This window comes from Prunus mume, linkage group LG3 (genome assembly GCF_029339155.1).
Source record: "Prunus mume cultivar Tortuosa linkage group LG3, ASM2933915v1, whole genome shotgun sequence".
NCBI classification, from domain to species: Eukaryota; Viridiplantae; Streptophyta; class Magnoliopsida; order Rosales; family Rosaceae; genus Prunus; species Prunus mume.
The window spans coordinates 6,709,779-6,737,547 of NC_142700.1; the positions used below are offsets into that span (position 1 = coordinate 6,709,779).

Sequence of the window (27,769 nt, forward strand, 5' to 3'; positions counted from 1 at the left end):
ATGATATTTATAGGGTATAGCCGCGCGGCTATACCATTGAAAACTCTATTCGCAGAGGGTCGGCTTCGCCGTAGAAATACTCTATTTACAGAGTATAGCCGCGCGGCTATACATTTGAAAACTCTATTCACAGAGTATAGCCGTGCGGCTGTAGTTATAGCCGTTCAGCTATACTGTGGAAAATTTTATTTATACAGGCCTCCTCGGTCGCGCATCAATCAGTTTTGGCTCCCAATTCAATTCAATTTTTGTTAACTAGGATAGGAGTCATAGGGTTCATATCCAATCTAAACTTCGAGCTTCTCTCTCATATATTCACGCACTTATTTGAAGAATTGTAGGACAATTTGTTTGTGCATTTAGGTTTGCCTTTGAACCAACAAATACCATAATGCAGTTTGTCACAGATTTTGCAAGAACCCTTTGCTCCTTCATTCTTATATTCCTTTTTGAAAGTATTTCCAGGCTTCCCATCCCATTTCTTCTTGTTCTGTGGCTTCCAATTCTTCTTGGACTTAGAACTTCCGCATTGGGCAGCATTTACCTGCTCTCTGGGGTTCACACTCAGGCTAGAGAAAGCCTTTTCTGTTAGTTTCTCAGTGTGCCTTTACAATCGTTGTTCATAGGATTTCAAAGAGCCAATGACCTTCTGAACTCCTATAGTCTCCTGAACTGGTTGGTTCAATTTGGGTTTTGTTGAAAATTTGTTTCCAGTCCGGATTGGTCAGTTCAGTATAGGGATAAAGGGAGCTTATTTACTTGCTTTCATTCATTTTCACTGTTTTATTAACTTTTATTGCCCTTCTCATTGTATTAGAGAGTGTAATAAGAACTGCATGGAGATAAACAGACATAATATTGTGAAGCCACGGGATGCCATTTTATTAACGATAAATACCAATTCGCATTTGAAGCAAGAAGTTACCAACAAAACTTTGGTGCTAAATAAATAAACAAAATCTAAAACCTAAATCTGTTACCGTGCGGTTGGTACTCAACCACTAGCGGGGATATGGTTCAGTAATATTTGAAGGCTCATATTTTGAGACATGTGGAGGGAGGCTGCTGGTACTATGCTTACAGAATGCAGGTTGTAAGGGTACTGGAAGTGCGAGAGACTGGCTGTTAAGCATGGATACAACTGAAGCCATGGTTGGCCTGTCCACCGCATTCTCTTGAACACACAGTAAACCAATGTGGATGCATCTCATCGTTTCCATTAGTGAACTTCTCGTCAACACGGGATCTATGATGTTTTGAAATGTATTTTCCCTCCAATTTCTCCATGCCTATAGAAGTACATCAATATAGTCAAAAAGAAATTTTACCACGGCAAAAGAGAGAATATATACTGACTTTAATGTATTCATACTCACATGGGTCAACAAGTCCTCTTCATTCTCGCCATACCGGAAACTACCAATCTTTTTACCGCTTACAATTTCAAGAACTAACACCCCAAAACTGAAGACATCCGTTTTGACAGAAAAGCAACCATGAATTACATACTCAGGAGCCATATATCCACTGCACGAATTATATTCCATTTATTAGACATGCAAAGTTGTTTTCTTTTTCAATGAAAGCTTTCTGTTGTAAGGAGAGCACAAAATGAAAGTGTATGTTATCACAGTACTTACTAGGTTCCCCTTACTGTCCTTGTATGCCCTTGAGTTTGATCAATAACAAACAATCTTGCCATTCCAAAATCAGCAATTTTGGGGTTCATATCTTTATCTAACAAAATGTTGCTGGCTTTGAGATCGTGATGAATAATTCGAAGCCGAGAATCTTCATGGAGGTAAAGAATCCCTCGAGCAATGCCTCCTATGATCTTGTAACGTGTTTCCCAATCCAAATGCTCGTGATTGTTTGGGTCTAAACACAATTTTATTAAAAGAAATATGAACTTTTTAATCTTTAAGAAATTACTATAAATTATACGAAATTTGAGGCAGAGCAAATATACCAAAAATGAAGTGATCAAGACTTGTGTTAGGCACATATTCGTAAATGAGGAGTCTTTCCTCTGCTTTCAAGCAAAATCCTAGGAGCCTCACTAAATTCCGGTGTTGAAGCCGAGCAACTAACACGACCTCATTCTTAAATTCACGATCACCTTGTCCAGAATTTTTGGAGAGCCTTTTCACTGCTATAGGCTGCCCATTTAATAGCCTGCCCTGAATGTTTAAAAGAGAAAAATAAGGAAACCATGCTTAGATTTTTTTTTTTCTCTTGTGAAAGTGATTGTTTTGTTACCTTGTAAACAGCTCCAAACCCACCTCGTCCAAGCATATTTGCATCAGAGAAGTCATCTGTTGCAGATCTTATAGTTTCAAAATCGTATTGCAACGAATCCACCAGACTAACGTCTTCCGAATTCTCATCTGAAAATGGGAAAATTAATTAGCAAAGAGAGTTCAAAACCTCAGATAAGATAAATAAACAGAGTTGAACTTACCTTGTTCAAGTTTAACCCTTCGTTTCCTAATTCTGAAGAAAAAGCATATGCTGCTGAAAATAGTGACAAAAACAACCAAAACCACAGCGATGATGATGACTGTTTGTTTTGTGTTACTCTTCTTTTTTGCTGAAAATCGGATGGGATATCTTATCAAAAGCCAAAACCGAACCACACAATTGTAAGACATGGATATCAAATTTAAGATTTGCAGGGTAACCAACCATACATACCTTCTTCGGGTGCTGGTGCTGTACCTTCTTCGGGTGGTGGTGGTGGTGGTGGTGCTGTACCTTCTTCGGGTGCTGGTGCTGGCGGAGCTGGAGCTGGAATATCTACTAACGAATTGGCTGTAGACTCAAAGAACAGACCAGCCTCATACCTTAAATTACAGCTGGGTCTAAGAACTCTTCCTCCTTTTCCACCGCAACAGGTTTGAATTTCTGAGACGGACTGTTTAAGGCAATTGCTGCAATTTTGCTTGTCTAGGTCTGGAGTGCACTGAACAAGTGCGTATATTTTTTCACCTCCAGAGACAGTTGCATGGCCTGCTGCAAATTTTTTAAGAGAATCCCCTGACGCAGCTCTGTCACTTAAAATACCCAACAAGGAGGTAAGCAGCAGGTCATTTCTGGCATATTTTTCGCTAGGCACATGCTGAACAGGGTCCACTTGTTCAATACCAAATATCAAGTTGTTTGAGTATCTCACCATACAAGGCTCTGCCCATACGATTGCTTCCTTTTGATGACGTGTACAATTTTGCAAGAGAACATCAGTTGACTTGTTGATACAAGCATGACAAGAGTCCTCTGAGATATCTCCCCTGCATAATGCAATTGCATTGACTTGGTTTTGGTCTTGCCCCAATGATGAATTGTAAAACCCATAATTGTTTTGCGTGTTGGAGGAGGAGAAGGAGGAGAGGAGGCTGTTGAGGTTCTCATGGTACTTGTCACCTGGTGTGTAGATGCCAGTATCAGAGCATTTCCAGCAGTAATCAGTTCTTTCTGTGCACATACCATCATATTGGGATATGGTGGGGGCAACAAGGTTTAAGATAATAATAGCAAGAGTAATGAAGAAAAGCAATGATCTTGAGGAACCCATTTTTCTTGCTCAACTCACAACGGTAACATAAACTTGTCTTAAAAAGGAAAGACATATTGGTTCCTTGACAAGGTCATTCATAAAAATAAAAATAAACATATACTACGGTCAAAATGGTTTCTTGACCCTTAATTTGATCTTACGTTCTCGTAGTATTGGAAGTCAAATCGGTGTGTATAACCTGGTGCACTACTGTGTATACCTTGTTGTGCACGGCTGCCATCCTTGTTGGTAGCTGTGATCCGTCCCTAAATTAAGGACGTGATTCAAGGAGATATTGAAGTCTGTTTCTTCTCTCCTTGTGTATATATATGCTTGAGTCTTTGTAAACTTTTCCTGTTATGATATATACAAGAAAACTTCTACGAAGTGTTTCTCCTATTAAATTTCTACAAGGTATCTGAGCAGGAATTCTAAGGTCCCACCTTTCTCCATTGAGACTCGAGTTCTGGTCTGGTTTTGGCGGCTGTTGGCTCTGTCAAACGGTTCTTTGGCCAAACGACATCGCACAGAAGCAAAGCTGAAGTCTTTTGCAATTAGCTCGGAGTATAAAATGGAGTGATGCTGCATGAAAACCTAAAATCTCGACGATGACGTAGATTATCTGCGTGGCAAAACAAAAGAAGAAGAAAATAAAATAAATGAAAGCCAGCTGGAAAAGAATTCCATTGTTTTTCATATATTAGAAATTCAAATACATATTCACAGAGTATAGCCGGGCGGCTATGTATAGCCGACCGGCTGTACTTTTGAAAAATTCTATTTATGTAGTACACTGGTTATACTTAGGGCTGGCAATGGGTCGTGTCGTGTCGGGTTCGTGTCGTGTCGGGATAATAAACGTGTCAAGAATGCTCAACCCGAACCCAACCCATTTAATAAACGTGTCGTGTCGGGTTCGGGTCGTCTTTTATCGTGCGGGTTTCGAGTCGTGTAACGGGTTCATAAATAATTATATGCATGTTACGAAACTCACAATTGAAAAAAATTTAAATTAAAAAAAACAGAGAGAGTAGAGAAAATATAAGGAAAAGAAAGAAAAAAAAAGATAAAGAGAGGAGAGAAGAGAGAAGGAAAAGAAAGAAAAAAATAGAGAGAGAGAGAGAGAGAAGATTGAAGGAAAGAAAGAAAGAAAAAAGAGAGATGAGAAAAACTAAAGAGAAGGAAAAGAAATAAGAAGAAAAAAGGAGAGAAGAGGAAAGGAAAAGAGAGAAAAAAAAAAAAGAGGAGAAAGAAAAAAAAAAGTGGAGAAGAGAGATGGAAAAGAAAGGAAAACACAAAAGAAAAAGAAACATTATAAATACTAAAAGACATATGATAAAATCACAAAGTTATTTGTAGCATGGTGGATAAGGTGTTTGAGAGAAATGAGAGTGGTAGGGGTTCGAAACCCCTTGTGTGTGTGCTGAAGTCTCCATTTCTCTTCATTTTTTAGCGGGTTGACAGGTATTATAGCGGGTTGACACGACATGACACGACCCGCTTAATAAACGGGTTAGGTAGGTATTATAAGCGGGTTAGCGGGTTGACCGAAACCCACCTGCTTATTAAACGGCCGAACGGTTGACCGAAATTGACTGTTTTTATCAGACGGGTTGAACCCGCTAATTTCTCGCGGGTTTGAAGTCAGTATCGGTCGTGTCCAAATTGCCACCCTAGTTATACTTTTAAAAAAATTCAATTTCCAGAGTATAGCCGAGTGGCTATACTGTTATAAAAATTATATTTACATATTATAGCCGAGCGGCTATACGTTTGAGAAGTCTATTTATGGAGTACAGCCGCGCGGCTATAAGTTTAAAAAATTCTATGCTTTAAAAATATTTCCACATTGCACCAACAAAAAAAAAATGAATTTATATTTGCCGGACTAAAAAATTTCTTTTTAGTAATTAAATAATATCTCAGCCTTATTTCATTATTTTCATTAGTAATTATGTTTTCATTATTATTTATTTAGTGAATAATTAGTATTAAATATTTTAATTAACTTCACAATTTATATTACTTAATAAATAGTAACTAAATTTTTTTAATTTTTTTTCTTTAAGAAAATATTTAAATACTAATTATTCATTAGGTAAATTAAAATTAAAAGATAACTACTAAGTAAAGTAATTAAAAAAGAGAAATATTTATAGGGTATAGCCGTGAAAATTCTATTTACAGAGTATAACTGGCGTTACCGTTGAAATATTCTATTTATAGAGTATAGCCGTGGCTACCATTCATAGGGTATAGCCGTCCGGCTATACTGGTGAACGGCTATACCGTTGAAAATTCTATTTATACAGGCCTCCTCGGTCGCGCATCATTCAGGTTTGGCTCCCAATTCAATTCAATCTTTGTTAAAAACCCTAGGATAGGAGTCATAGGGCTCATATCCAATTCAAACTTCGCGCTTCTCTCTCATATATTCACGCACTTATTTGAAGAATTGTAGGACAATTTGTTTGTGCCTACGTGGCTTAGTGTCATTGGTGGATAGAAGGAACAAGTACCTCAGGTACTGTACTATATCGCAATGTTGAACAAGCTTTCTAAGCTTTGAAATCCATGGAAGGCAAAGCTACCAGTTTAGCAAATCTCTTGCAGGGTTGCATAGACAAGAAAGCCCATTTGGCCGGCAAGCTCATTCATGCTTTCATATTACGTAGCAATGGCCTCTTGTCTAATACTTTCCTCTCTAACCGCCTCGTTGAGTTGTACTCTAAATGTGGTAATATCGGTTATGCAGACCGGGTGTTTGATAAAATGCCTCACCGAGACGTGTATTCTTGGAATGCCATATTGGGTGGCTACTGTAAATTTGGGAGTATAGAGGATGCTCAGGAGTTGTTTTTGAAATTGCCCGAGAGAAACACCGTTTCCTGGAACACTCTGATTAGTGCGTTAGTCCGGCATGGGCAAGAGGAAACTGCATTGGGTGTTTATGATACAATGATTTTGGAGGGATTCATGCCTACTCGTTTCACGTTGGCGAGTGTGTTTAGTGCGTGTGGAGCATTGTTGGATGTGGAGCATGGTAGGAGATGTCATGGTCTTGCCATCAAAATTGGTCTTGAGGAGAATATTTATGTGGGCAATGCTATACTCTCCATGTATGCAAAATGTGGACTTATTAGGGATGCAATTCGGATTTTCGGTGACATGGCTGAGCCTAATGAAGTTACTTTTACAGCTATCATGGGTGGGTTAGCGCAGACGGACAGAGTCATGGAGGCTTTGGAAATGTTTAGAATGATGTGTAGGAAAGGGGTTCGTATTGATTCTGTCTCGTTGTCGAGCATCTTGGGTGTTTGTGCGAAAGGAGGAGGAGGAGGCGGCGAGTATCGTCTTGATGATCAGGGTGATGGATTTCCATGTAATGTGAATGGACAACAAATACATGGTCTTACAATTAAACTTGGATTTGAGGGAGATCTTCATTTGAACAATTCATTGCTTGATATGTACGCTAAGAATGGGGATATGAATAGCGCTGAGAAGGTTTTTGCTAATTTGCCAAAAGTCAGTAATGTGTCTTGGAATATCATGATAGCTGGGTATGGCCAGATATGCGAGACTCAGAAAGCTTTAGAATATCTGCAAAGAATGCGATCTTGCTGTTTTGAACCAGATGAGGTTACTTATATTCATATGCTTGCAGCATGTGTCAAGTCTGGTGATATAAAAAGTGGCCGTCAAATGTTTGATAACATTTCATGCCCAAATGTGAGTTCATGGAATGCCATTCTCTCTGGCTATTTTCAGAGTGGGGACCACAAGGAGGCAATCGAGCTTTTCAGGGAAATGCAGTTTCAACATGTGCAACCTGATCGAACTACCTTGGCAGTTGCCCTCAGCTCCTGTGCAGCAATGGGGCTTCTGCAGGCTGGAAAAGAAATACATGCTGCCTCACAAAAGGCTGCCTTTCAAACAGACATGTATGTTGCAAGTGGACTTCTTGGCATGTATTCAAAGTGTGGTCAGACAGAAATGGCAAAGCATATATTTCATAATATGCTTGAATTAGATATTGTTTGTTGGAACTCTATGATAGCAGGTCTTTCGCTCAATTCTCAAGATAAGGAAGCTTTCACTTTCTTTAAGCAGATGCGGCATGATGAGATGAGACCTACCCAATTCACTTATGCTACTGTACTGAGTTGTTGTGCGAAGCTGTCTTCTTCATTTCAAGGGAAGCAGGTTCATGTTCAGATGACAAAAGATGGATATATGAGTGATCTCTTTGTAGGGAGTGCTCTCATTGATATGTACTGCAAATGTGGTGATGTAGATGAGGCCAGGAAATTTTTTGATATGATGCCTAGTAAAAATACTGTTACTTGGAATGAAATGATTCATGGGTATGCTCAAAATGGACGTGGAGATGAAGCTGTTCTGCTTTACGGGGACATGGTTGGATCAAGTCAGAAACCTGATTGTATAACTTTTGTTGCTGTTTTGACTGCTTGTAGCCATTCCGGATTGGTCGATGCAGGCATTGAAATATTCAATTCTATGGAACAAGAACATGGAGTGGTGCCAGTTTTGGATCATTATACTTGCATTATTGATGCTCTAGGTCGTGCTGGTCGTTTCCATGAAGCAGAAGTCCTGATAGATGAGATGCCATATAAAGATGATCCAGTTATATGGGAGGTTTTGCTTAGCTCTTGTAGGGTTTATGCTAATGTGGGGTTAGCAAAAAGAGCAGCAGATGAACTATTCCGCTTGACCCCAAATAATTCAGCCCCTTATGTGCTTCTGGGCAATATTTATTCTTCTTTAGGAAGATGGGATGAGGCAAGGGACGTGAGAGATAAAATGAGTGACAAACAGGTCATTAAGGATCCAGGTTATAGCTGGATTGAATATGATAAGGGCAAGCAAACCGGTATGGAGGATGATAATTTTATGGTAATTGATGATGAAGTTGAAGTAGCAAGTAACAAAAAATCTTTCTATACTGCCTAGAACACAGTCAAAACATTTCTCTTGGTGCTTCTTCACGTGGTATTCTCCTTATGGAAGCTTGGGAACCATAAAGAGAAGGTCAGTCAAGATTTAGCATTTCTATTCTGAGTCTGTTAGGTTTCCAATGAATTTATCCATTCTCAAATGTTCATTAAAATTTGACATAATCAGGTTTTAATGCTGCAGCATGCATTTCTCAAGAACCTCACTGCCCCTGCTAGGTTTGCATCACTGGCAGGCTACTTCAGAAGGTTTTCATCTCACAGGCATATTACCTTTGCAAGTGCCTTTTGCTGCTGGAACAGATGGCCTTTGGTTTCATCATCGAGAGCACATGTTTTATTTTGCAGCTGACTATTGTTACATCATCACCATATAGAACAAGCGAGTCACAGTCACAGACAAGATTTGGTGATGCACCTTCCTAATGGCTTTAGCAGGTGAACAAATCTTCTCTCTCTTGATCGGCCCTTCACTTTCTTTCTATTGTGAAACGAAATCTAAGCATTCTTCTTAATTCCTTTTCCTCACAGGATTTTGTTTCTTACTTCACCATAGGTCAGGGGAGTGATCCCCTCCAATGAAAAGAAAAACAATCTTCCTTAGAAAAAAGCTTATGAAAGAGAACCCAAATGCAGGCCTCAAAAGGCAGCAGAGACCGGTGTGGGGAGGGATGGAGGAAACTCAAACCTGAAGAATAAATTGCATAGCCATGACCCGTGAAGGAGGAAACTATCTTCATTTGTATCAACATGGTTCATCAGAGACAGAATAGCTTATCTCGATTTTTTTTTTTATTTGTTAGCTGTTTTTGATGTAAAAATGTAGTTGTTAACCTATAAATTTTGTAGAAGTTTCAACCATACGACGGTTTTGGTTCAAATAATTACTTAAAAAGGTGAAAAAGTAAAAGCGCAATGTTTTTTATTCTGATATCAATTGAAGGTTCAAACATATTTGTTTAACAGCTTTGATTTGTTTGAGAGACAATTGAAGGCTTAAATATTTCAACTCAATAAAAACTTATTTCTTGTTTCCTATTTGGAAATAATTCAATGGTCACCAAGGAATTTCCTGACCATCCCAGGCGAAAAACTTTCCATTATCATGGCTTTTCGCATTGTGGATGATGCTTAAGAGCTTCTGTACTGAGAATTCTGTTGTGAAAAGTTTGTCTTCAGGAACATTTCTCTGAAATGGCCTGGAGAGATCTGTGTCCACTGTACCTGGGTGCAATAAAATGCACGTAATTGGATCCTTCCTTCGTGCAAATTCCACTGATATATTTTTTGTCACTGCAAATACAGTGGACAACCAGAATTATAAAGTTGAAATATAACTATTTAAGTTTACTGCAAAACTACTATTAGTTCAATCTGATTTAAACATGCTTGATCAAAATAAAAATAAAAATTGATGTTAAGAGACCTCAAGTAAGAAATCATACGTTGATTAAGTGCAGATTTTGAAGCTCGATAAGAATGCCAACCCCCAAGGCGATTATCACCTATGGATCCCACTCTGGCACTTAAGTTGGCCACAACTGCGACATCCCTTTCAGTTCCCAAGCCGCCTCCATCCCTTAAGAGAGGCCACATATGCTGCTTGCACAAATTACAGATTACAATAATTAGCCAACTCTAATATGCACTTCCATGAAGATTAATGTGAGGGAACTTACAAGGACTTCGGTTCTGAAATGGTATGTGTATTTTATTCAAGAACCAAGTCAAGTTTGAAAATGAAATTCCAGTGAGCATACCTTGATCACTAAAATAGGACCTACAGCATTAACCTCATAAGCAAGCAGCAAAGATGACTTCTCTACTTTCCTCAGCGTCGTTTCTGTACTGGAAATAAAAGAACCCAAATGACAGTCTGGCTTTTACACGAATGATAAACTTCTGAGTAAGACTTTGCAGTTCTAGATAATGATTAGACTTCAAAGTCTTTGTTCAAGCAATGATCCAAGATGCATACCTGGTTGCAGTACTTGAGGTATGGAAAGAATCCCAGATGCATTAATGAGAAGGTTTAAAGAGCCATATTTTTCACTGATAGACTTGGCAGATTCCTGAAATGCAAGACACAAACAAACATTTAGGAAGTAGTTTTTTTTTTAATCCATTTATAGACATGAAGTTTACCATGAAGTTTCATTGATGCATCTTCATTCCAAAATGACAAAGAAATACCAAAAATTCTTTTTCTTCAGTAAATTTACCACCGCACAGTTAAGAGTAATCAAGAAAACCTCAAAGTGCCAAATTTTGATATTTGAACTCATTGCTGACTAGCAGGCAAACTAATTTACCAAGTGTTGGTAGAAAAAGGAAATGGTGAAATGCATCTAACTTCAATGGTTACTTTTCTTTCAGAATGGAGCAAGATAAGAAATGAACTTGCAGAAACCGAGTTATGTAACCTCTATGGTGCTTTCATTGGTCACGTCCAATTGTAGAATGCTGAGGCGTTCAGCAAATTTACTTTTCAGATGAAGAAGACCTGTTGCCCCACTAGGATTACGGCAAGTGGCAATAACATGACCTTTTTCCTTCTCCAACAACTGTTTAACCTATACATAAAATGAAAACTGTCACAATTTTAAGCAGAAAAGTGTCACAAACGGAAAGTGAGAACCTACAGGCTACAACCAGTTATGTCTGAATTGATATTGACATAATATGACTATTTCAATTTGGAGATGCATCTTGCACGAACAATAAGAATTCAGATATCAAGTGTTGGGTGATTAATTACATGGAAATCCTGCAGAGTACCACAGGTTCCTCCGGTTCCTCCAAAGGTAAAACCAACCAACAAGTCAGCCAGAGGTGTTATATAACCATGCAAAGTACCCCCAAAAATTGAAAATAAAACTGAGAATGCATCACTAGAATATAATTCAACTTCATAGTCCTCTTCAAATGACAAATGCAACTCTATCATTCTGATAGCCATAAGAGAACAATTACAGAAAGTATTCGGATTGGCATTGTCATTGAACCAAAAGTTGCCCACCATTCTCTTTTCGAAATGTTATTTTTGTACAGGGAAATTGAAATGAAACTGAAGATAAAAAATCCCAAAAATACATTTTCCAGTAAACAATACAAAGACCACACTTTCTAGTTTTACTGAATTTCCAGCCTGCAAACCCCAACCTGGCTATTTCAAAGCAATGTCAATAGTACTCTTCAATTGTTGTAACCACTGTGATAACATATTCATCAATAACAAACTTTTTCTTGATATACAATGAAATGGGCAATTTTGATTCTATCTAGATTTACATATTTTGGCACTTGTCTAGTGAAATTCTATATCTCAATCAAACTCTCAACATGAAACAGAACAACCCGTTTGCCAAAACAGCAATATATATGTATGCAACAAAGCAAATGAATACAAGAAACAGAAGCTCACGAATTCAAGGCCAATTCCTCTGGATGCACCCTGCACCATGGAAACCCCACCTTCCCATTTCACAGCAGAAGAAGAAAACGAGGCCCTTTGGGTCCTTACCCGCATCAGTCTCAGAGATGTCATCGCCATGAACGAGCATTGTTGGCTCAGAAACAAGTGTCTCAGTTTGTACATCTTCAGTTTGTCCACCCAAAACAAGAGACCAACCGATCTTTCTGTTGATGTCTGCAGTTTGCAACTACTAATTGATTGGTTTGCTCTACTTCTAACTAACACTTCATACATTGCAAATTTGCAACGTACCACTTCATATGTGGTTGATAATCTGCCACCTTTGAAATATTTTTATTCATTGATTTTGGACTTTGCTTCCAGAAAAAAAAAATACAGAAACTGTGTTTTTTTCCTTCTTTATTTGGGGCAACTGGTTGGGCCAGTTTGTTGTCAACTGAGTTTGGATTCTGGCCTTTGAGTCATCTAAAAGCCCAAACAAGAAACTCGAGAAAGCTTAAAAAATCACAATGGACCAGCCCGTATTGGCTTGAACGTGAGTTCTAAATGCTATTGTATATCATTTGAAGTTCAAGAAAGTGACTTGACTTTTGTTCACAACCAATCAATATGGCATGGAGAATGAAGCTCAACCATCAAGCAAATCATCATCATCTGTGTTCTAATCAGGTCAAATCATCTTTTAAGGATACTGAATTAAGGAATTTGTTAAATATAATTACTCACATACACAAATGACTTTTATTCGTTCCGTTATTTTATTAACGTAGTAGACGAATTACTCTCTTTGTTTATTGGATAGTCTGCATACTGCGAGTTTGCAACTATGCTAACAAAATGTTTGAATTAATTCCTATCACACCAGTATATTTAGATGTAGACAAAATAATTATATGGTCATAATAGTATCATTATTAAGGAACCATTTTTCAAATGAAAGTTGGTTGTAACTTTGAAAGCGTCAACAAAAATCATAGTCATATTATGGCCAACAAACAATAATGTAGTAATGTACAAAAAGACTGAAGTTGATGAGACCGACGGTATGTTTATAGGTCCCACGATAATAATAGAGGGCGCACAAAATAAGAGATAAGGTGAAGAAATCCTTGTGCTCACCAAAACTTCGAATGGTTTTTTTCCTCTTCTTTACAATGTGATATGACATTTTAACTGAAATTATGTGATGATAGACCAATTTGTGGGCGAAGAGACGATCACATTGTTTTGGCCAATTGATAAAGACGATCACATTGTTTTGACTAATTAACCTAATTTACGTTCGTTAATCTTCGAAAGCTTATTGCACATGCAAAGACTAATTATTTAATTTGATGTCTTTTTATCAACTATATATAATTGAATTTGAGCTGACATCATTCAAACCAAAAAATTTAGCTAAGCAAAGGAGGTCGGACGCACACGAAAATTTCTCCCAACTTCCATACTAGAACTTGTCAGAATTTACATTTTTTACTTGATTGTCAGAAGACATCACACCCCAGAGTCATTTTCAGTCATTTCCTTTTCTTTGTTCTTGGGGGACATCTGGCCCTTCTCTGCTGTTGTGGTGACTTCATTGAACACTATAAAAATAAATCGTACAGGTTGTGAGATATTTGGTGATAATAACTTAGGAATTAAATAGTTTTAAGTGACATCACGATTGCAATAACTTATTTCATGACACATTATCGATACTTGGATTCTATAATTTACTCATAATGCAGAGAACTTTTTTAATAATAATTAAAAAAAACACCAATGAAAACTTTGTGCATGCAATTAATAATTAATAAAAATCATTTGATAAGAATACTAGTTTTGTAAAAGCATTCACAATGGACTCCTTAAATCATCTTATTATTAGATAAATTTTAGGGAGCAATTGAAAAAATACAACTCTAACCTCGCTCTTTATCCACTTCCTAAAATATGGAGATCTCTAGGAGCTCCTAAATCCGAGAAGAGAGAAATGATTCTTATTGGCTCTCTATAATTTAATGTTACTTTATTTTATGTATAGTTTAAACTTTTAATTAATTCTAACTATAATTTTATATTATTTTAAAAAAAGATAGACCAATTATATTGAATTAAAAAATAATTATAGTATTTATGACTCCTTAAATTATGGAGTATGATTGGAGTTCAAATTTTATAGAGAGCTCTTAAAATAACTTTGGTGTGTTTTTAGCTAAATTTTAACTTAGGAAGCTCTTGCCGACCTAATAGTGTGGTAACATGAAATCCAAAACATATCTATGAAGACATTGAATGATGTGTTCAAGTGCATATGATTAACTTTTGTTAGATTTTGTGATGAGAAAGCTCCGAAAGTGTATCAAAAATTACCAAAATATTTTATGAAGGAGTAAAATGGTCATGAAACTTTATGGTGTGCCATCAATTATAACTCCAATTCTTTCTTTTCAAAATCATGATCACAGTCACTCCCATTAACCAAATTGCACCCAACTTCCTTCAAATACATAATGACTCTTACCCCCCTTCAACCAAGAATGTGAAACCATTTAAGGGTGACTTTTTGGACTGATCTTTATTGAAGTGTCAAATTTTGAGGGGCATATATGAAAATTTCACTAAAGTTGATGGATTTGACATTACTTGGGGTCACTATTTCCCAATAAATTGATTGAATGTTGTTTCCATTACCAAGGAGGCACAATGTTCCCAGATGCATGCAAGGGCAAATATGACATGTGCTTAAAGAAAGATGACCACATATATACAACATCATTTTTTTAAGTATAAATGGTAGTCTAAATTATTGGAGAGAAAGATTTCTCTCACAAATACACACAATTACAATGCTATGTGGATTCAAATATGAGACCTATAATCTGCAAGTCAAGACTCTTTTTCACTATACTACATCCGTTGGCTATATAATAGCGTTTAAATAGGAAGAAAAAGGAGAATAAAAAATTATGTTCAAATAGTATACAATAATGTAATATGCATAATAGATCAACATTCATATATACTTACACAAACTTTTTGCTGTGCTGTATTTGCTTATGTTTATCAATTTACATAAATGAAAATTCAACCATTCCCCATTTCTAGGTTTCTAAATTTAATAAATAAGACTTCACTGCCAAGTTTGTTAAAACACTAATACCACCTGTGAAGTAGTCAGAAGCTTAGAGCTTCAAATGTGAATGTAATTCGAGAAAACAATGATCGATTTCTGCCAGAGCATTTGTAACATGTATGCCTAAATTTTTAGTGTCTGGGATCACCAAAAGCATTTAGAACAATTTTTTTTTTGTTTTATCGGCTTAATATTATCCTTTTTTCACTAATAAACAAGGTGTATATCTAATATTTGAGATCAGTTCCTCTTCTTCTCACGCTTCCTGATTAGGATCAACAAAACAAAGTGCATAAAAAACAAAAGATCAATCTTGTTTACTTTTACAAGAATGATAACTTCAAATTGATTTGGTCCTCATTTCTAAAAATAACAGAATATCCACTAAATTGCCATAAAATAGCTCCAAATTTCTTGTTCGATTAATTGAAGATCCACTAAAATTTAGCCCATATCTACTAAGATCCCTAAACCCTCAAGGATTATTTGATAGGGAGGACTAGACTAGACTAGAAAATGCCTACATTTTATAAGCATTCAAAGCATAATATTCACATGTTGCGTAACTTGGAGGAAGAATGAGGATTATCTATAAGACGTTAATGACTAAAACTTATCCCGGGATCAACTTCTATAGGTAGTCCTCCTTTATCCACCAAGTTAGACAACAATATCCATATTAGTCCTTGATTGCGCCTAAAATATAGCCACTTTGCTAGTCTATTCTAGTCCAATCTAATCTTCCCTAACAAGTGAGGCATCAAAGTTATCTGGTTTTGCATGAAACCATCTATAATTAACAAATATATATAGTACAAGATTAAATTTATTTTAAGAAAAGAAGACTTCTTAAATTATTCTTGTACAACGTATATAAGTTTAAGGTTTATTATATTCCAAGTATTAGTACTAGATTTGGTCCTTGCACATATTTTTGTCTACACCCAAATGTCACTTTTCTGCTCACACGCACATTTCAAGATACAGAAACAGAACTCTTTGTAAATTGTACATGATGATGACCATGCCTATAGTTTCCTCAGTTAATTTTTGAAAATCACTGCCTAAAATCAGGCAGCCAGAGGCCAACAACTTTGTCAGAACTTTAAAAAAGGAAATTTACGTGCATGCTGCTGATAAAATTCACAGGACCACCACGACACAAGTAGCTGGCTAGATGACTGTTTGGCATGCAAAATGATTAAGCACCAACCTCGATTCGTTGGAAAAGATAAAAAGATGCTAAGATGAGATTAAGGAATGCTAATTTTGTTTCCTGAAAAGACTAAAACAGTCTAATATTCGATAAGTACTATTAATACATTTTCAAGTAAAACAATATCCAAAGTAAGCACAAGAACTTGGGTGGATAATAAAAGAAACAGAAAGCTGAGGAACCCAAAGCATGCTATTTTATCTCACAATTACACATCCCTAGACAAGATTGATGAGAAAGGTCAGGCTTTTTTGGTAGTAATTCTTTCTTTTCTTCCCTAGATTCTTTTGTCATCTTTCAAATTTTTTTTTTGTTTTGTTTTTTTTGCTTTCAAATCTCTCACTTAAAGCAATAAAAATTATAAAAGTTTGTTTTTTTGTTTTTCCTTTTTAAAATACCCACACCCACATGACCAAAGGTTGCGGATGAATAATTTTTCCCACTTTAAAAGATGAATAATGAAGGCAAGTCCCATCTTCATATCAAATCTCCTTTCACACTGAGACTGAGCTTTCCAGTCATGTCTCCGATGGATGTACTTGTTTCTACTGTAGAAACCTTCTGTTCCTCAGCTTTCTGTCCCATCCACCAAAATTCCTAAAGGAATGTGTCTGCTCCCAATCAACCAACCAGCACTCTCACTTTCTTCCTTTTACTGATCATCTCTTTCCCTAATCCCTGACTATTCTGGTAAATAACAAGAACCCCAAAAAGAAAAAAAAAGTAAAAAAAAGAAAGAAAAAGGTTAAAAATAGAAAAGTAGTCATCTCCCCCCACCCCCACTTGTAAAATTTAATTCAAACCAGAAAGACAAGGTTATTAAAACTGCACCACCAAAAAAGAAAAGAAAAAACTAACTTAAAAAGAGTATAATCTCTTAACTCTTGTTTTTGTAGGGGAGGTTTGTTTGTTTGTTGTTGTTGTTGATAATATCTTTTCAAGGTGGTGATCTTGGTCTTGTTATAAGCGCCTCTTAGCTGCTTCACCAAATGAGGTGGCGTTGTTGTTGTTGTTGTTGTTGGTGTTTTGATCCCCAGACCAATCAAAGAGATTGAATGGATCCAAGGCTGCAGCCTTGCTTCCCTTTTGCTGCTCATCTGCTGTGAAACATTGTGAAAACAAGAGATTTAGTGGATCAGCCTCAATTTCTCCTAAATCAGCAAAGAAGTCCTCATTGTGATGAGACTGGTTGGACTGATCATCAGGCATTGATGGTCTATACGGAAACCCTGCTTGATGATCACCGTTGAATTGATGATGATCAAGCTTCAACTGCTTCTCAATGTCCTCAAATTCTTCTTTCACTGTTGAAGCACTCCCAGCAGTGATAACTGGAGACACATGATTATTATCATTCATGGTCTCATTTTGTTCTTCCTTTGTAGGGCTTGCTGGCTTCTGATGAGGCTGATGAGAACTATTGGAAGAGGTCTTCGAACCGGCACCGTTTTTGGATGGCTGGGATCTCGTTGAGCCAGCTAGAGCATTTCTCTGAGTTGGCCAGGCATGGTTGTGTTCAGAAGTGTAAGTGATGACCAACATGTTTGGATCAGTCCGGCTACGCTCTACTTGTTTCCTTGCTGAGCAACCCTTTGAGCTGCTGCATCGATAGTAACCCCTGCAAGTAGTATCAATTATTGATTAATTAAGTTTGAAACCATGTTCAATAGCATTGATAATAGAGTATGATGACGATTATAATGATGATAAAATCCTTCATTATATCTTTGCTTTCATCATAAATCACTGGTAATAGTTAAATTAAAAGTATTTTACGATACATACGATGTAAAAGTGTTACGAATGCGTGCGTACGAGCATACTATTCTTTTCCACGCACGCATTTTCTAGACACACAAACTCCTCATATACGAGAGACACTCAAATTAAAATAAAGATATGTGTCTTCATATCCTCGCTAGTTGAGCTAGCTACACTCATAATGAATTAACTCACTCATCTGCATTGAATACTGCATTGAATGCGAAAAGATACATGAAGAAAGAAAAGAGAACACAACCCCTCATGGTTGTCAGTGAGATATGCCTTAGCCTTAGTTTTACTTAGGAACTTTCTATTATTTGACAAACGGAGACAAAGAAGTAAAACTTACTGACCTTGGATAAGGTGAACCTTTGATGGGTTTCTGACCGTACTTTCTCCATGCCCACAGATCAGATGGAACTACTTCTCCAGTTGGCCTGCTGTTTGCCGCCGCAGGCGCCGGAATGCACACAACCTTCTTTGCCTGGCTCTTCCTGCTCATATGATTAGATTAAGATAATTAATATGTTTATGTTTTAATTAAGCTAAGCGGTCTAGCTCTACACACACACACACACACACACATATATATGCATGGTTTGGACTTGACATTTAGATTAAGCTTTTTCTTTGAAATTAAACTGTTTTGGATTGCTTTCTTTAGGAAGCAGGAAGAGATGGATTGTATATTCCAAAGGAAGGCTAATATCAATCAGAACAAGAGAGGTCCCTTCAGGTGGGTTGGGGAAGAAAAGTAGTTTCCAGATATAAAAAAAGAAAGAAAAGACGAAAGCTAAGTGTGTGATTGTTGTTTTGACACAAAGCAAAGAACCCCACCTTTCCATGCTTTGATTAAAACCCACAAAGATATCATGTTTAGGTAGCTATAGAGCTAGTAATGTTGACAATACTTAACAATCTCACCTGAAACAACAGTCATATAGAGAGCCTACTAGCTCTTCAAGACTTTAGAGCTTAGTCAAACCAAAAAATATACTTTAAATAACAAAACCCTATCTTCTAGATCTTCACTTCATCATGTTTCAATCAAAACACTAGTTGCAATAAAAGGAGAAGAAAAAACCCACTTCTCATTAAGGTGGTTAATCTATATGATGATGATGATGATGATGATAATGTAAGTACTAATCAGGATTAATTATTAAACATATAATTAAGTGGTAGAGTAATAATTAATTCATGGGAAACATGGTCAAGTTGTAAGAAAAATATTAAATGCTCTCTCTCTCACCTTCGCTTGATGCCCGGATTCCGTGGAGATGAGATCTGCACCCCGGCGTTCTCGAGCAAGCAACCTTTTCCTGATGAGCTGTTCCCATTAATAATCATGTCGCTTCCAACCATGGCACCAGATATCGAACCAGACACCGCCTTACTAATTCCCCGTGGAGACGACACTGCTGTTGCTGCACCCAGCAACGGCGAGTCACATGCCGTCACAGGGACCTTTGCACTCGGAGAGATCTGAAGCATCCGCGAGAATATGTTGCAAGGCCTCTTTATTGGATCCCCATCAACAACACCACCTTGTTGATGATGATGAAGATGGTGGTGATGAGGTGGAGGAGGAGGAGGAGCAAGAACTATATGTGCACCGCCAAAAGTGCTACTTGTACCGCCAGCTTCATCCACAGAAGTGATGTTAATATTCATATCTGATGAGGAATTGGGGCTGCTGAAAAAGCTGGAGCTGGACGATATGTCCAGTTCATGAAGAAGTGGATCGCGCATGTAGGATGAAAAGGGATCGCCAAAATTGTCCTTGGAATCTTCTTCTTCCTCCTCCTCCATGACTGAGGACGCTGAGGAAAATTTCATGGGAGGAGGATGGTCAGATGGGAAGTGCCAGCTGTCGGCGGCGGCTTCAGGTTCTTGATGATGATGATGAAGAAGATGATCAGAATGGTAAGCTCCTGCGGCGGAAGTAGCAGCACTGCTAGCTCTAAGAATATCAGTTAAATCACCTTGGTAATTCTCCATCCTAGTAATTGGCATGAACAAGCTGCACATGCTTTTATGGCACAAGCTGCAACATCAAGTGTATATCTTGTTGAGTTCTTTGGACCCCAAAGAGACGTCAAAGGCATGCAATTCTTGGGTTTTGGATTTGGGGTTTTTTTGGGTTGATTTAAGCAGAGTGATATGAATGGACTAATATATTTAGTACAAGTGTTTGTATTTTTGGGAAGATGGGGTTTGATTTTTAGGAAGCTTTTTAGGAAGCAGGAGAGCAAAAGAAATGGGTTTTGAAGGCTGATGTTGGATTGTTTTATATGTTCTTCTTCTCAAAAACAAAGGTGTGATGATGGAGAGAATGGTTTTGAAGAAAGAAAGAAGAGAGAGAGAGAGAGAGAGAGAGAGAGAGAGAGAGAAAGGAGCAGCTGACTTTTCATACAAAACAGCTCTTCTCCATACGCAACAAATAGAGAGAGAGAGAGAGAGAGAGAGAGAGAGAGAGTTTTTAATATGAAATTGCCGAATTGCTAATAATAAACTAATTGTCATCGAGCTAACTGTAGTGCTTGTTTTTTTATTTTATTAATTTATTGTTTATATTTAAATAATGTAATATTTTATATTTTGTGTTTTTTTTTCCTCTGTCAGTAAATTAAATAAAGACCTTTGCACAAAAGTCTTTTTACCTTTTTTTTTTGGCCCTCCTTTGTTTCAGAAACAAGTGATAGGGAAGTAAAGAGGCGGCAAGAAGCCGCATTTCTCGGAGGAACGTTTCGAAACTTCAACAGTGTTCTTCGTTTCTTTCAAATTTTTAGTTGCCTGCCTCCATTCCTTTATATTATCAAAACTCTTAGCATGAGGAGAGGAGGCAATATATACCTTTGGTGATGATCATATGGTGCTTTGGACCCGCCCATTGCCGCTGCCCACCCCTCAGAAATGAGTTTGCCGGGGAATTTTTCTCATAGAAACTTATGTTATCATAGCATGATTTTTGTTCAAACGTGTTGTCTAAATTTATCGCATGTCAACATAAATTTGATAAGACAACACTTACTCAATTAATATGTCGCACTATATTTGCGTGAGAGACGAACATACTGCGTCCATAATATGTCCGCTTCACCAAAAATACAAATTACAACTTTATATTTTACTGATTACATCTATTATAATTAAGACTTATTTATATAAGTCTAATTTTTATTTAAGAATTATTTTATGCGTGAAGGGTAAAAGAAAATGAAATCACTTGTATATTCAAACATATACATGAATTAAAAAGCCAAATTGTTAACCTATTACAGTGCATGCTACTTTTTACGGCTGTGTAAGTTACTAAGAAATGCAAAGCTAGCCATATAGTTCCATTGCTTTCATGGTTGATCTATAGGAAGGAAAGTACAAAAATAGTTTGGCTTTTCAGTAATGTTTTGTACCTAGAAGTTACTGCACCTCCTTTGAGTAATATATATCTGTCATCTTATGCCAATTAATATTCTTAGAATCTCACTCACAAATAGAATTATTTATAAAATATAAAAATAATGTTTTTTTGTGAAAATACATAATGGAAATGAAACACTGGTAATATAAAATGCAGGACGTTGCTATTTGGATCATATTTACTGATTACATTGCTGATCACCTCTCTAATATAAGTGGATCTCACACCTCTATTAGAGCATCTCCAACCGATGTGTCAAAAGTGCCACATAGACATTTAACGGTTAGAAATAACATCTCACATCACTCCAACCGATGTGTCAAAGCTGATATGGAATGAAGGCTGGAGGTTGAGATGTTATTTTTGACATCCCAAAAGCAAGATGTCAAATGAATATTTTATTATTTTTAAAGATAGTTGGTTGTTACTTTCATTTATTATTTTCGTTTTTATATTTTTTTTTCTTCTTTATCTTAAATGATTTGACTGTTACAATAATTATTTATTTGACATATCGGGTGGAGTGTAAAACTATGTAAATGTTAAATTGCCACATCAGCCATCAAATTTAAATTTGATATTTGATATTTGACATCTCCCTTGGAGATGCTCTTAGAGAGAGAGGTGGTCAGTAATATTGTCAAAAAATATAGTACAAATAACATTATTGTAAAATGTAATCGAGTAAAATGTCCTTCTCACACTAGCTGCTTATAGTACATTTACATGAGTTTTAAAAGGGAAAAAGATAGCACCACAAAACAAAAAACTCTATTCGAAATCAATATTCAAAGAAAAAGACACTATTTAAACTGGAAAAAAATAATTATTCGAGAGATTCATAGGAATCAATAAAACCTTCAAATTGGAATCTTGATCTGAAATATTCCCTTCTATGCTAAAGACATAGTAGACAAGCATATATAATATACTCCAAAGGGCTCACTGCAGTCAAACTAATCAAAGTTATTCTAGAGCCAGAAGAAAATATCACAATATTAATGCTGCTCAAGAAAATATGACAGTAATTAAGGTAATCAACAAAATACAAAGGCTAAATATTCTTTATTAATATTGATATTAGAGAAAGAATATATGCCTTTTGTTTTATTTATTTATTTATTTATAATTGTCATAGTCATCATCACTATCATCACCATCATCATCTTCATTATCAAAATTATTAATTATGTTTTATTCACTCAGAAAAATCCCTTTTCTTCCACCTCCATGCAATTCAAAAGGCGCACGTTTACACTAGATTTAGAAGAATTGGTATGAAGGAAAACATTTTCTAAAAGAGGAAAAAAAAAAGGGCACTAGGGTAAAAAAGAAGAAGAAGATTAGTAAGCATGGAGGTACCTTTCAGTCTTTCACAGTCAATCAGGAAGCATTAGGGTTTTATTCAAGAAAAAGAGAAGATTGTTTTCAAAATTCTTGTTCTTTGGTAACATGGTTCAAATCAGTATCGCAAGATTAGTGCAAAGGAATTTGATGATTGAGTACTTTTTTTTCTTTTTCTTTTTTCGGGTTTAAGAAATAGTATTAAGGTTGAACTCTAAATTATTATTGTATTTAGTTGTAGAAAAACAACATGCATAAAATTATTGGAGATATTCACTTGTGTTGTGTGGTGACAACTTAATTACAAGAGAATGGCACAAAGAAAATATTTGACGTTGGCCTTTTAAATTATAGTTTCTTGAAGTAGTTGAGAAAGAGATTGCACGCGGTTTTTTCTTAATAAATTAAGCCACAAACTGTCTTCTTATTGTTTCTTTTCGAGGTGGATTTTTGGAGTAGAAAAAGAATAAAAGGAAATTGTGTACCTATTGAGATACAGACAAAGATGCTAGGATAGCCAAAATTATTGGGTGTATCCGATACATCACAGTTGTGACGATGTGGTACATCATATTTACTCTTTTGGATAATGACCATACTCTACTCGTAGAATAATTTCGGTATTTAATGACCATATATATATTAGATACATAGTAATTTCTCCGGATTTCAGAGTTTTTCTTTGCATTTTTCAACTATTTCATAAGCCACCCTAATTTCCACACAAAGTTGTAGGGTGTTTGTTATGACAACTTATTTCCACATTAATAACTTTATGCTGCTTTGAACAATCAGCAGACGGATCACTTTATAATATGATCTCCTAACTATTTAATTAAAAAATAGTGAGTATGATTACGGTTTTAAAAAGGTGATTATGATGAAAGTGAGGCACATAAACTAGGGGTCTGATATAACATGTCGGGATGATGAAGGACAAGGATTATTAGAGTTAGAATCGTAATTAAGCATGCTTAATATATAAGGTTAATTTGATTCTAATTCTGTTGTTATAGGTCAGATAAAATGGCTTCTGTTTCGGTCCAAAAGTTGGGTTCCTTTTTGGAGTCTTGCATGACCACTTCAAGGCTCAAAAGATTAATATCACGTTTTGATTAGACCTTTTTAGGGCCTTCACAAAAGAAAAAGTCTAGGGGGGTTTCTTTAATTTCAAGAAATAAATTCCCAAACGTCTCCCTCTCTATCACTATTAGTATTAAAATACAAAAATTATTGGTGTGTTGGGGATGATATTGCGGGGGAGAGAGAGGTGGCTTGTGATTAGAATTTCAAAGTATAATGGGGCAATGATCATAGAGGGAATCACCGACCTTATATATATGTTTGATTAGACATTTTGAGAATCTACCATGGGTAGCAGCCACTCTCTCTCTCTCTCTCTCTCTCTCTCTCTCTCGGGCACTTGAAGGTTTTTGGCTTTGGAATTCGTCAAAAGACCATTGTTACCATCCGCAGCCCCCTCACTATTTTCTTATTGCTTTCCATGTCTCTGTGTGGCACATGTTCTTACTGTACATACCACTCACTAACATAATAGGTGGAATTGAGAATCTGTATTTTAGTTCAACCTAACACACAGTGTCAGTTATTATGACATGATTTTATATTATTGACCGTTGTTGATTAAGGTGAATTTCACAGTGAGTCTCATGGCATATAATAATTCTCTGTTCTCGCAAAATTTATACTCATATTGTACCACTCATGTATAACAAGTGGATATGAGAATTTGAAACGTAAAAGGGTAATTAATTTGCAGCCCGCCAACTAATAACTATTGATTTAGTGTTATTACTCTTTCAATTATTGGATATCCCAAATTGGAATTATGTTTTCCCTATTGATAGAAAGAGAAACATGATTAATTGATAATTGATAGTTGTTGATTAATGTGAACATAGTGATTCACGCGCCTAAATTCAATACGAACTCTTGATTCATAATCATTCATGCGTGTTTTGGAGAGTTATGTTTAATGAATTTTCTTCCGACTTATGTAGCTCTCCACATCAAAATGGAAGAAATGTGTTAATTAAGCACTCCTGGTCTAGTTAACACATGTAATTTTATATCAATTGTAAGCAAGCAGCTATCTAGCTAAGGACCCAATTCATATTTATGATCAAGTTGGTCATGATGGTATGCTTTAAACTTGTTTTAAAAACAAGATACCAACTGACTTCTCTGGACCAGTTCAAAAATACTGGGTCGTTTGAAGAAAAGGATCCTAAGATTTTAGTGGTCCAAATCCAAGTTATAATTTTAATTTTAATTTGCAAACTCATTATTGACTGGCTTTGAGACAAACACTTGCCCCACGTTCTTGCATGACAAGCTCTCCTCCCACACACTCCTCCCCACAAGAGAACAAAACTAAACTGGGATTCTCTGTGCAGAACTCTACAGGTTTTTTGTCTTCCCATAAGAATCCCTAGGCCTTAGCATCCTGCCATCAGTGCCATGTGAAGCAGGCACACACAGTTAATTAAATATAATTAATGCCCTAATTATAATATTAATTAACCATGCAGTCCCTGACTCATAGGGCTCTTCCAACCCTTGGTGGATGCTTACGAATGTGGCTCTAAATAAATTATGAAAAAAATGAGGTGTCTTGAGAGTCCGGATTATTATGATAAGACTGTTGATTTGCACGCATGACACACCATGACACTTATTTTTTGCCTAGGCATTTTATTTTCAGACCTCTCAACGTCACAAGGTTTAGCTACCGGCAACCTTACCGTGTAGGCTCCGACATGACTGACCTCTCTGATAGTATAATATATTGGTTGATAATATATAGTGGTGCCCACCCATTATCCTCTACATGGACGGCTGTGATTTACTTGCCACCAGCTGTCTTTTGTCCTTGCCCGATGGCTATATCACATTCCAAATCCCTTGGTCCCACATGAGAAAAGGTCAAAGTAGGGGTCCACATTAAAATAACATAACACAACATCTTCCATCTCTCTCCTCCCTTGGGCAATTTTTAGGTTGGCGATAGCTTGTTTGGAAGTGCTTAAGAAAAGACAAGGAATGTTTTCTAATATTCAAAAGCGTTTTTGAAATTTATAAGTTTTTTTAGCTCACAAAATCGCTTTTTGCATATTATGTTTCTTCATGAAGCACTTGGATTTTCAATATAATTTTTAACCAACATAAGAGCTTTTAAAGGAACATTTATGAACAGAAGTGTTCAATATCATTCCCAAACGAAACAAGTGACACTTTTTTTTGGCTTTTTGATATGTTTCAGTCTTCGTAACAGTATTACAATAAATTAAGAAGTTGATTTTCCCACTTCTCTTTTGTCAACTTATACTCTCATTTTTGTTATAATAAAAAATACTAAAAAACAAAATGGAGTGCAAGTAAATAAAAGGGAAGCGGAAAAATCAGCACCTATAAATTATGGACATTCTAAGTAGCCAATAACAGGATGACAAGTTAATTTCCCACTTGCAAGTTTTTTTAAGTCCTTGCTTAGCAATCAGAAGAGTTTCTAGGAAATTTGCAAGGCCTATCATGGGGGGTGGGGTTTTGGCTCCTCACCACCAACCACAGTGCATGTCTATTGCCTAGGCTTAGCTATATATCATAAAATTTAAATTTAAAAAGAAAAAAAAAATGGTCTAGCCTTATTCTAGACTTTGGCTAGTTGGCTAGCTAGAATAATTTATATATTTTTTTGGTTTTGTTTATTTTGCAATAGGGTTGGCCCATAGTGTGGCAGTGCACCTTAATGTATGAAACAAGGGAGCCTCTTGCCTCTTGGTAATCCAAAGCTTCTCTTTTTTGGGGGAACCATGAGAATAATATTGTAATCTAACATAATCCCATACGTGGGGAACTCAACAATTGTCTTTTCTTTTCATGTATAACGTGATTAATAATTAAATTAAGGGTTTAGGGGATAATTATGCCACGTGGCCCTTCCCCATGTGATTATAAATTATAATGACTTTACTTCCGGTGAGAAGAAGTCAAAAAAAGCTTTTGGTCTTTTATTCTGGGGATTGTTTTAGAGATCGTATCCTATCTATCTATGCCCCTTTTAAAGTGAAGTTCAAGTTGAGGAAAACTGCAGTCCTTGCATATCTTTTTTTGTGCTTCTTTTCTTCTTGTTTATCTCTCTATCCCTTCTATCATATAGGAAACACAATTCAAGGTTTCGCTAATCATTAAGTACTTGGGCAAATAAAGAAAATGGCAGTTTTTGAAAGCTCAGCAGACAACATAGATAGAAGTCATCTTTAAGTTGCGCACCACTGCTTGTTTGTTTAGTGGATTAATAATTTGTTGTTGATTAATAAAACCTTGTCACGATAGATTAATTCTAAAATTCATGCATGTATAGCCAACGAGGTATAACCTAATGAAAAATGACCTCAACTTGCAATATAACGGTCGAGAGACGTGTCACTATCCACTCACATTATAAATTTATAATATCAATTACACCAATAGAAGGAAGTGAAGAAATTAAAAGGAAAGAATTGGACCATTCAGTAAGTTTAAAATTTTTTTGTTTTGGGGAGTGATAAGAAAGGTGAGAGATAAAATGACCTGTTTTAACTTTATTTAGTGGATTATGAAATTCAATATATAGCTATTAATGTTACGTAAAATATTAATTTCTAAATTCTTTAGAGATTTTATTTTATTTAAATAAGCATGTAATTTTTAAGAATTCTATTGGTAAATCACATGAAGGATGAGAGATGATTTTTTGTTTTATTTACCAATGACGCCATCTCTCCCTCTCTTATAAACAGATTTGTAAATGAATAATTGCCAAGACCAAAAACAAATAAATAAATCTGAACTCTGGATCAAGCCTATCACCGAAAGGAAGGGCGGCAACAAGTCGAAAGACAGAAGACTGCTGCCAGTCACAGGTTCTCAATC

General features: G+C 36.2%; 4 protein-coding genes across 9 annotated transcripts; 1 reads left to right on the forward strand and 3 right to left on the reverse strand.

The window, feature by feature from the left end:
• Nucleotides 1–858: 858 nt before the first annotated feature.
• Nucleotides 859–3,715, reverse strand: LOC103325383 (cysteine-rich receptor-like protein kinase 15). Its single transcript, XM_089048408.1, has 7 exons — nucleotides 2,695–3,715; nucleotides 2,462–2,590; nucleotides 2,260–2,387; nucleotides 1,970–2,180; nucleotides 1,641–1,878; nucleotides 1,377–1,527; nucleotides 859–1,289 (listed from the first exon to the last, which is right to left on the reverse strand). The coding sequence occupies exons 1-7, from the start codon at nucleotides 3,569–3,571 to the stop codon at nucleotides 1,002–1,004; spliced, it is 2,022 nt and encodes a 673-aa protein (XP_088904534.1). The 5' UTR covers nucleotides 3,572–3,715; the 3' UTR covers nucleotides 859–1,001.
• Nucleotides 3,716–5,865: 2,150 nt separating this feature from the next.
• Nucleotides 5,866–9,469, forward strand: LOC103325304 (Pentatricopeptide repeat (PPR) superfamily protein). 3 transcript variants are annotated; one of them, XM_089048405.1, is made up of 3 exons: nucleotides 5,866–8,608; nucleotides 8,702–8,970; nucleotides 9,064–9,469. In XM_089048405.1, the coding sequence occupies exon 1, from the start codon at nucleotides 6,128–6,130 to the stop codon at nucleotides 8,528–8,530; it is 2,403 nt and encodes an 800-aa protein (XP_088904531.1). In that variant the 5' UTR covers nucleotides 5,866–6,127; the 3' UTR covers nucleotides 8,531–8,608; nucleotides 8,702–8,970; nucleotides 9,064–9,469. The 3 variants fall into 3 exon arrangements, with proteins under 3 accessions (XP_088904531.1, XP_088904530.1, XP_008225681.2); XM_089048404.1 differs by having other exon boundaries at nucleotides 8,717–8,970; XM_008227459.2 differs by having other exon boundaries at nucleotides 8,717–8,970; nucleotides 9,089–9,469.
• On the reverse strand, nucleotides 9,430–12,312 carry LOC103325305 (NAD(P)-binding Rossmann-fold superfamily protein). 3 transcript variants are annotated; one of them, XM_016792963.2, is made up of 6 exons: nucleotides 12,056–12,312; nucleotides 10,956–11,105; nucleotides 10,511–10,604; nucleotides 10,293–10,375; nucleotides 9,978–10,131; nucleotides 9,430–9,825 (listed from the first exon to the last, which is right to left on the reverse strand). In XM_016792963.2, exons 1-6 carry the CDS (start codon nucleotides 12,239–12,241, stop codon nucleotides 9,590–9,592), a joined length of 903 nt encoding a protein of 300 aa, XP_016648449.1. In that variant the 5' UTR covers nucleotides 12,242–12,312; the 3' UTR covers nucleotides 9,430–9,589. The 3 variants fall into 3 exon arrangements, with proteins under 3 accessions (XP_016648449.1, XP_008225684.1, XP_088904533.1); XM_008227462.3 differs by having other exon boundaries at nucleotides 11,957–12,310; XM_089048407.1 differs by lacking the exon at nucleotides 12,056–12,312 and adding an exon at nucleotides 11,291–11,925.
• A 4,027-nt stretch (nucleotides 12,313–16,339) lies between these two features.
• On the reverse strand, nucleotides 16,340–20,512 carry WRKY14 (WRKY DNA-binding protein 14). 2 transcript variants are annotated; one of them, XR_016125563.1, is made up of 4 exons: nucleotides 19,319–20,512; nucleotides 18,420–18,560; nucleotides 17,185–17,920; nucleotides 16,340–16,989 (listed from the first exon to the last, which is right to left on the reverse strand). XR_016125563.1 is itself a non-coding variant. In XM_008227463.2 (3 exons), the coding sequence occupies exons 1-3, from the start codon at nucleotides 20,095–20,097 to the stop codon at nucleotides 17,263–17,265; spliced, it is 1,578 nt and encodes a 525-aa protein (XP_008225685.1). In that variant the 5' UTR covers nucleotides 20,098–20,512; the 3' UTR covers nucleotides 16,340–17,262. The 2 variants fall into 2 exon arrangements, 1 of the variants encoding a protein (XP_008225685.1); XM_008227463.2 differs by having other exon boundaries at nucleotides 16,340–17,920.
• Nucleotides 20,513–27,769: the final 7,257 nt, after the last annotated feature.

What these genes read in the sequence shown, in the direction of transcription:
- LOC103325383 (XM_089048408.1), bottom strand. Translation starts at nt 3,571, where the DNA reads ATGGGTTCCTCAAGATCATTGCTTTTCTTCATTACTCTTGCTATTATT. An exon ending in AAGGGTTAAACTTGAACAAG is followed by an intron (nt 2,388 to 2,461) that starts GTAAGTTCAACT and finishes TCCCATTTTCAG; the next exon opens with ATGAGAATTCGGAAGACGTT. An exon ending in GGTTTGGAGCTGTTTACAAG is followed by an intron (nt 2,181 to 2,259) that starts GTAACAAAACAA and finishes TTAAACATTCAG; the next exon opens with GGCAGGCTATTAAATGGGCA.
- WRKY14 (XM_008227463.2), bottom strand. Translation starts at nt 20,097, where the DNA reads ATGTGCAGCTTGTTCATGCCAATTACTAGGATGGAGAATTACCAAGGT. An exon ending in AATCCGGGCATCAAGCGAAG is followed by an intron (nt 18,561 to 19,318) that starts GTGAGAGAGAGA and finishes TCATATGAGCAG; the next exon opens with GAAGAGCCAGGCAAAGAAGG. An exon ending in AAAGGTTCACCTTATCCAAG is followed by an intron (nt 17,921 to 18,419) that starts GTCAGTAAGTTT and finishes TACTACTTGCAG; the next exon opens with GGGTTACTATCGATGCAGCA.
- LOC103325305 (XM_008227462.3), bottom strand. Translation starts at nt 12,241, where the DNA reads ATGTATGAAGTGTTAGTTAGAAGTAGAGCAAACCAATCAATTAGTAGT. An exon ending in GAGGAATTGGCCTTGAATTC is followed by an intron (nt 11,106 to 11,956) that starts GTGAGCTTCTGT and finishes TTTTATGTATAG; the next exon opens with GTTAAACAGTTGTTGGAGAA. An exon ending in ACCTCAAGTACTGCAACCAG is followed by an intron (nt 10,376 to 10,510) that starts GTATGCATCTTG and finishes TTTCCAGTACAG; the next exon opens with AAACGACGCTGAGGAAAGTA.
- LOC103325304 (XM_089048405.1), top strand. Translation starts at nt 6,128, where the DNA reads ATGGAAGGCAAAGCTACCAGTTTAGCAAATCTCTTGCAGGGTTGCATA.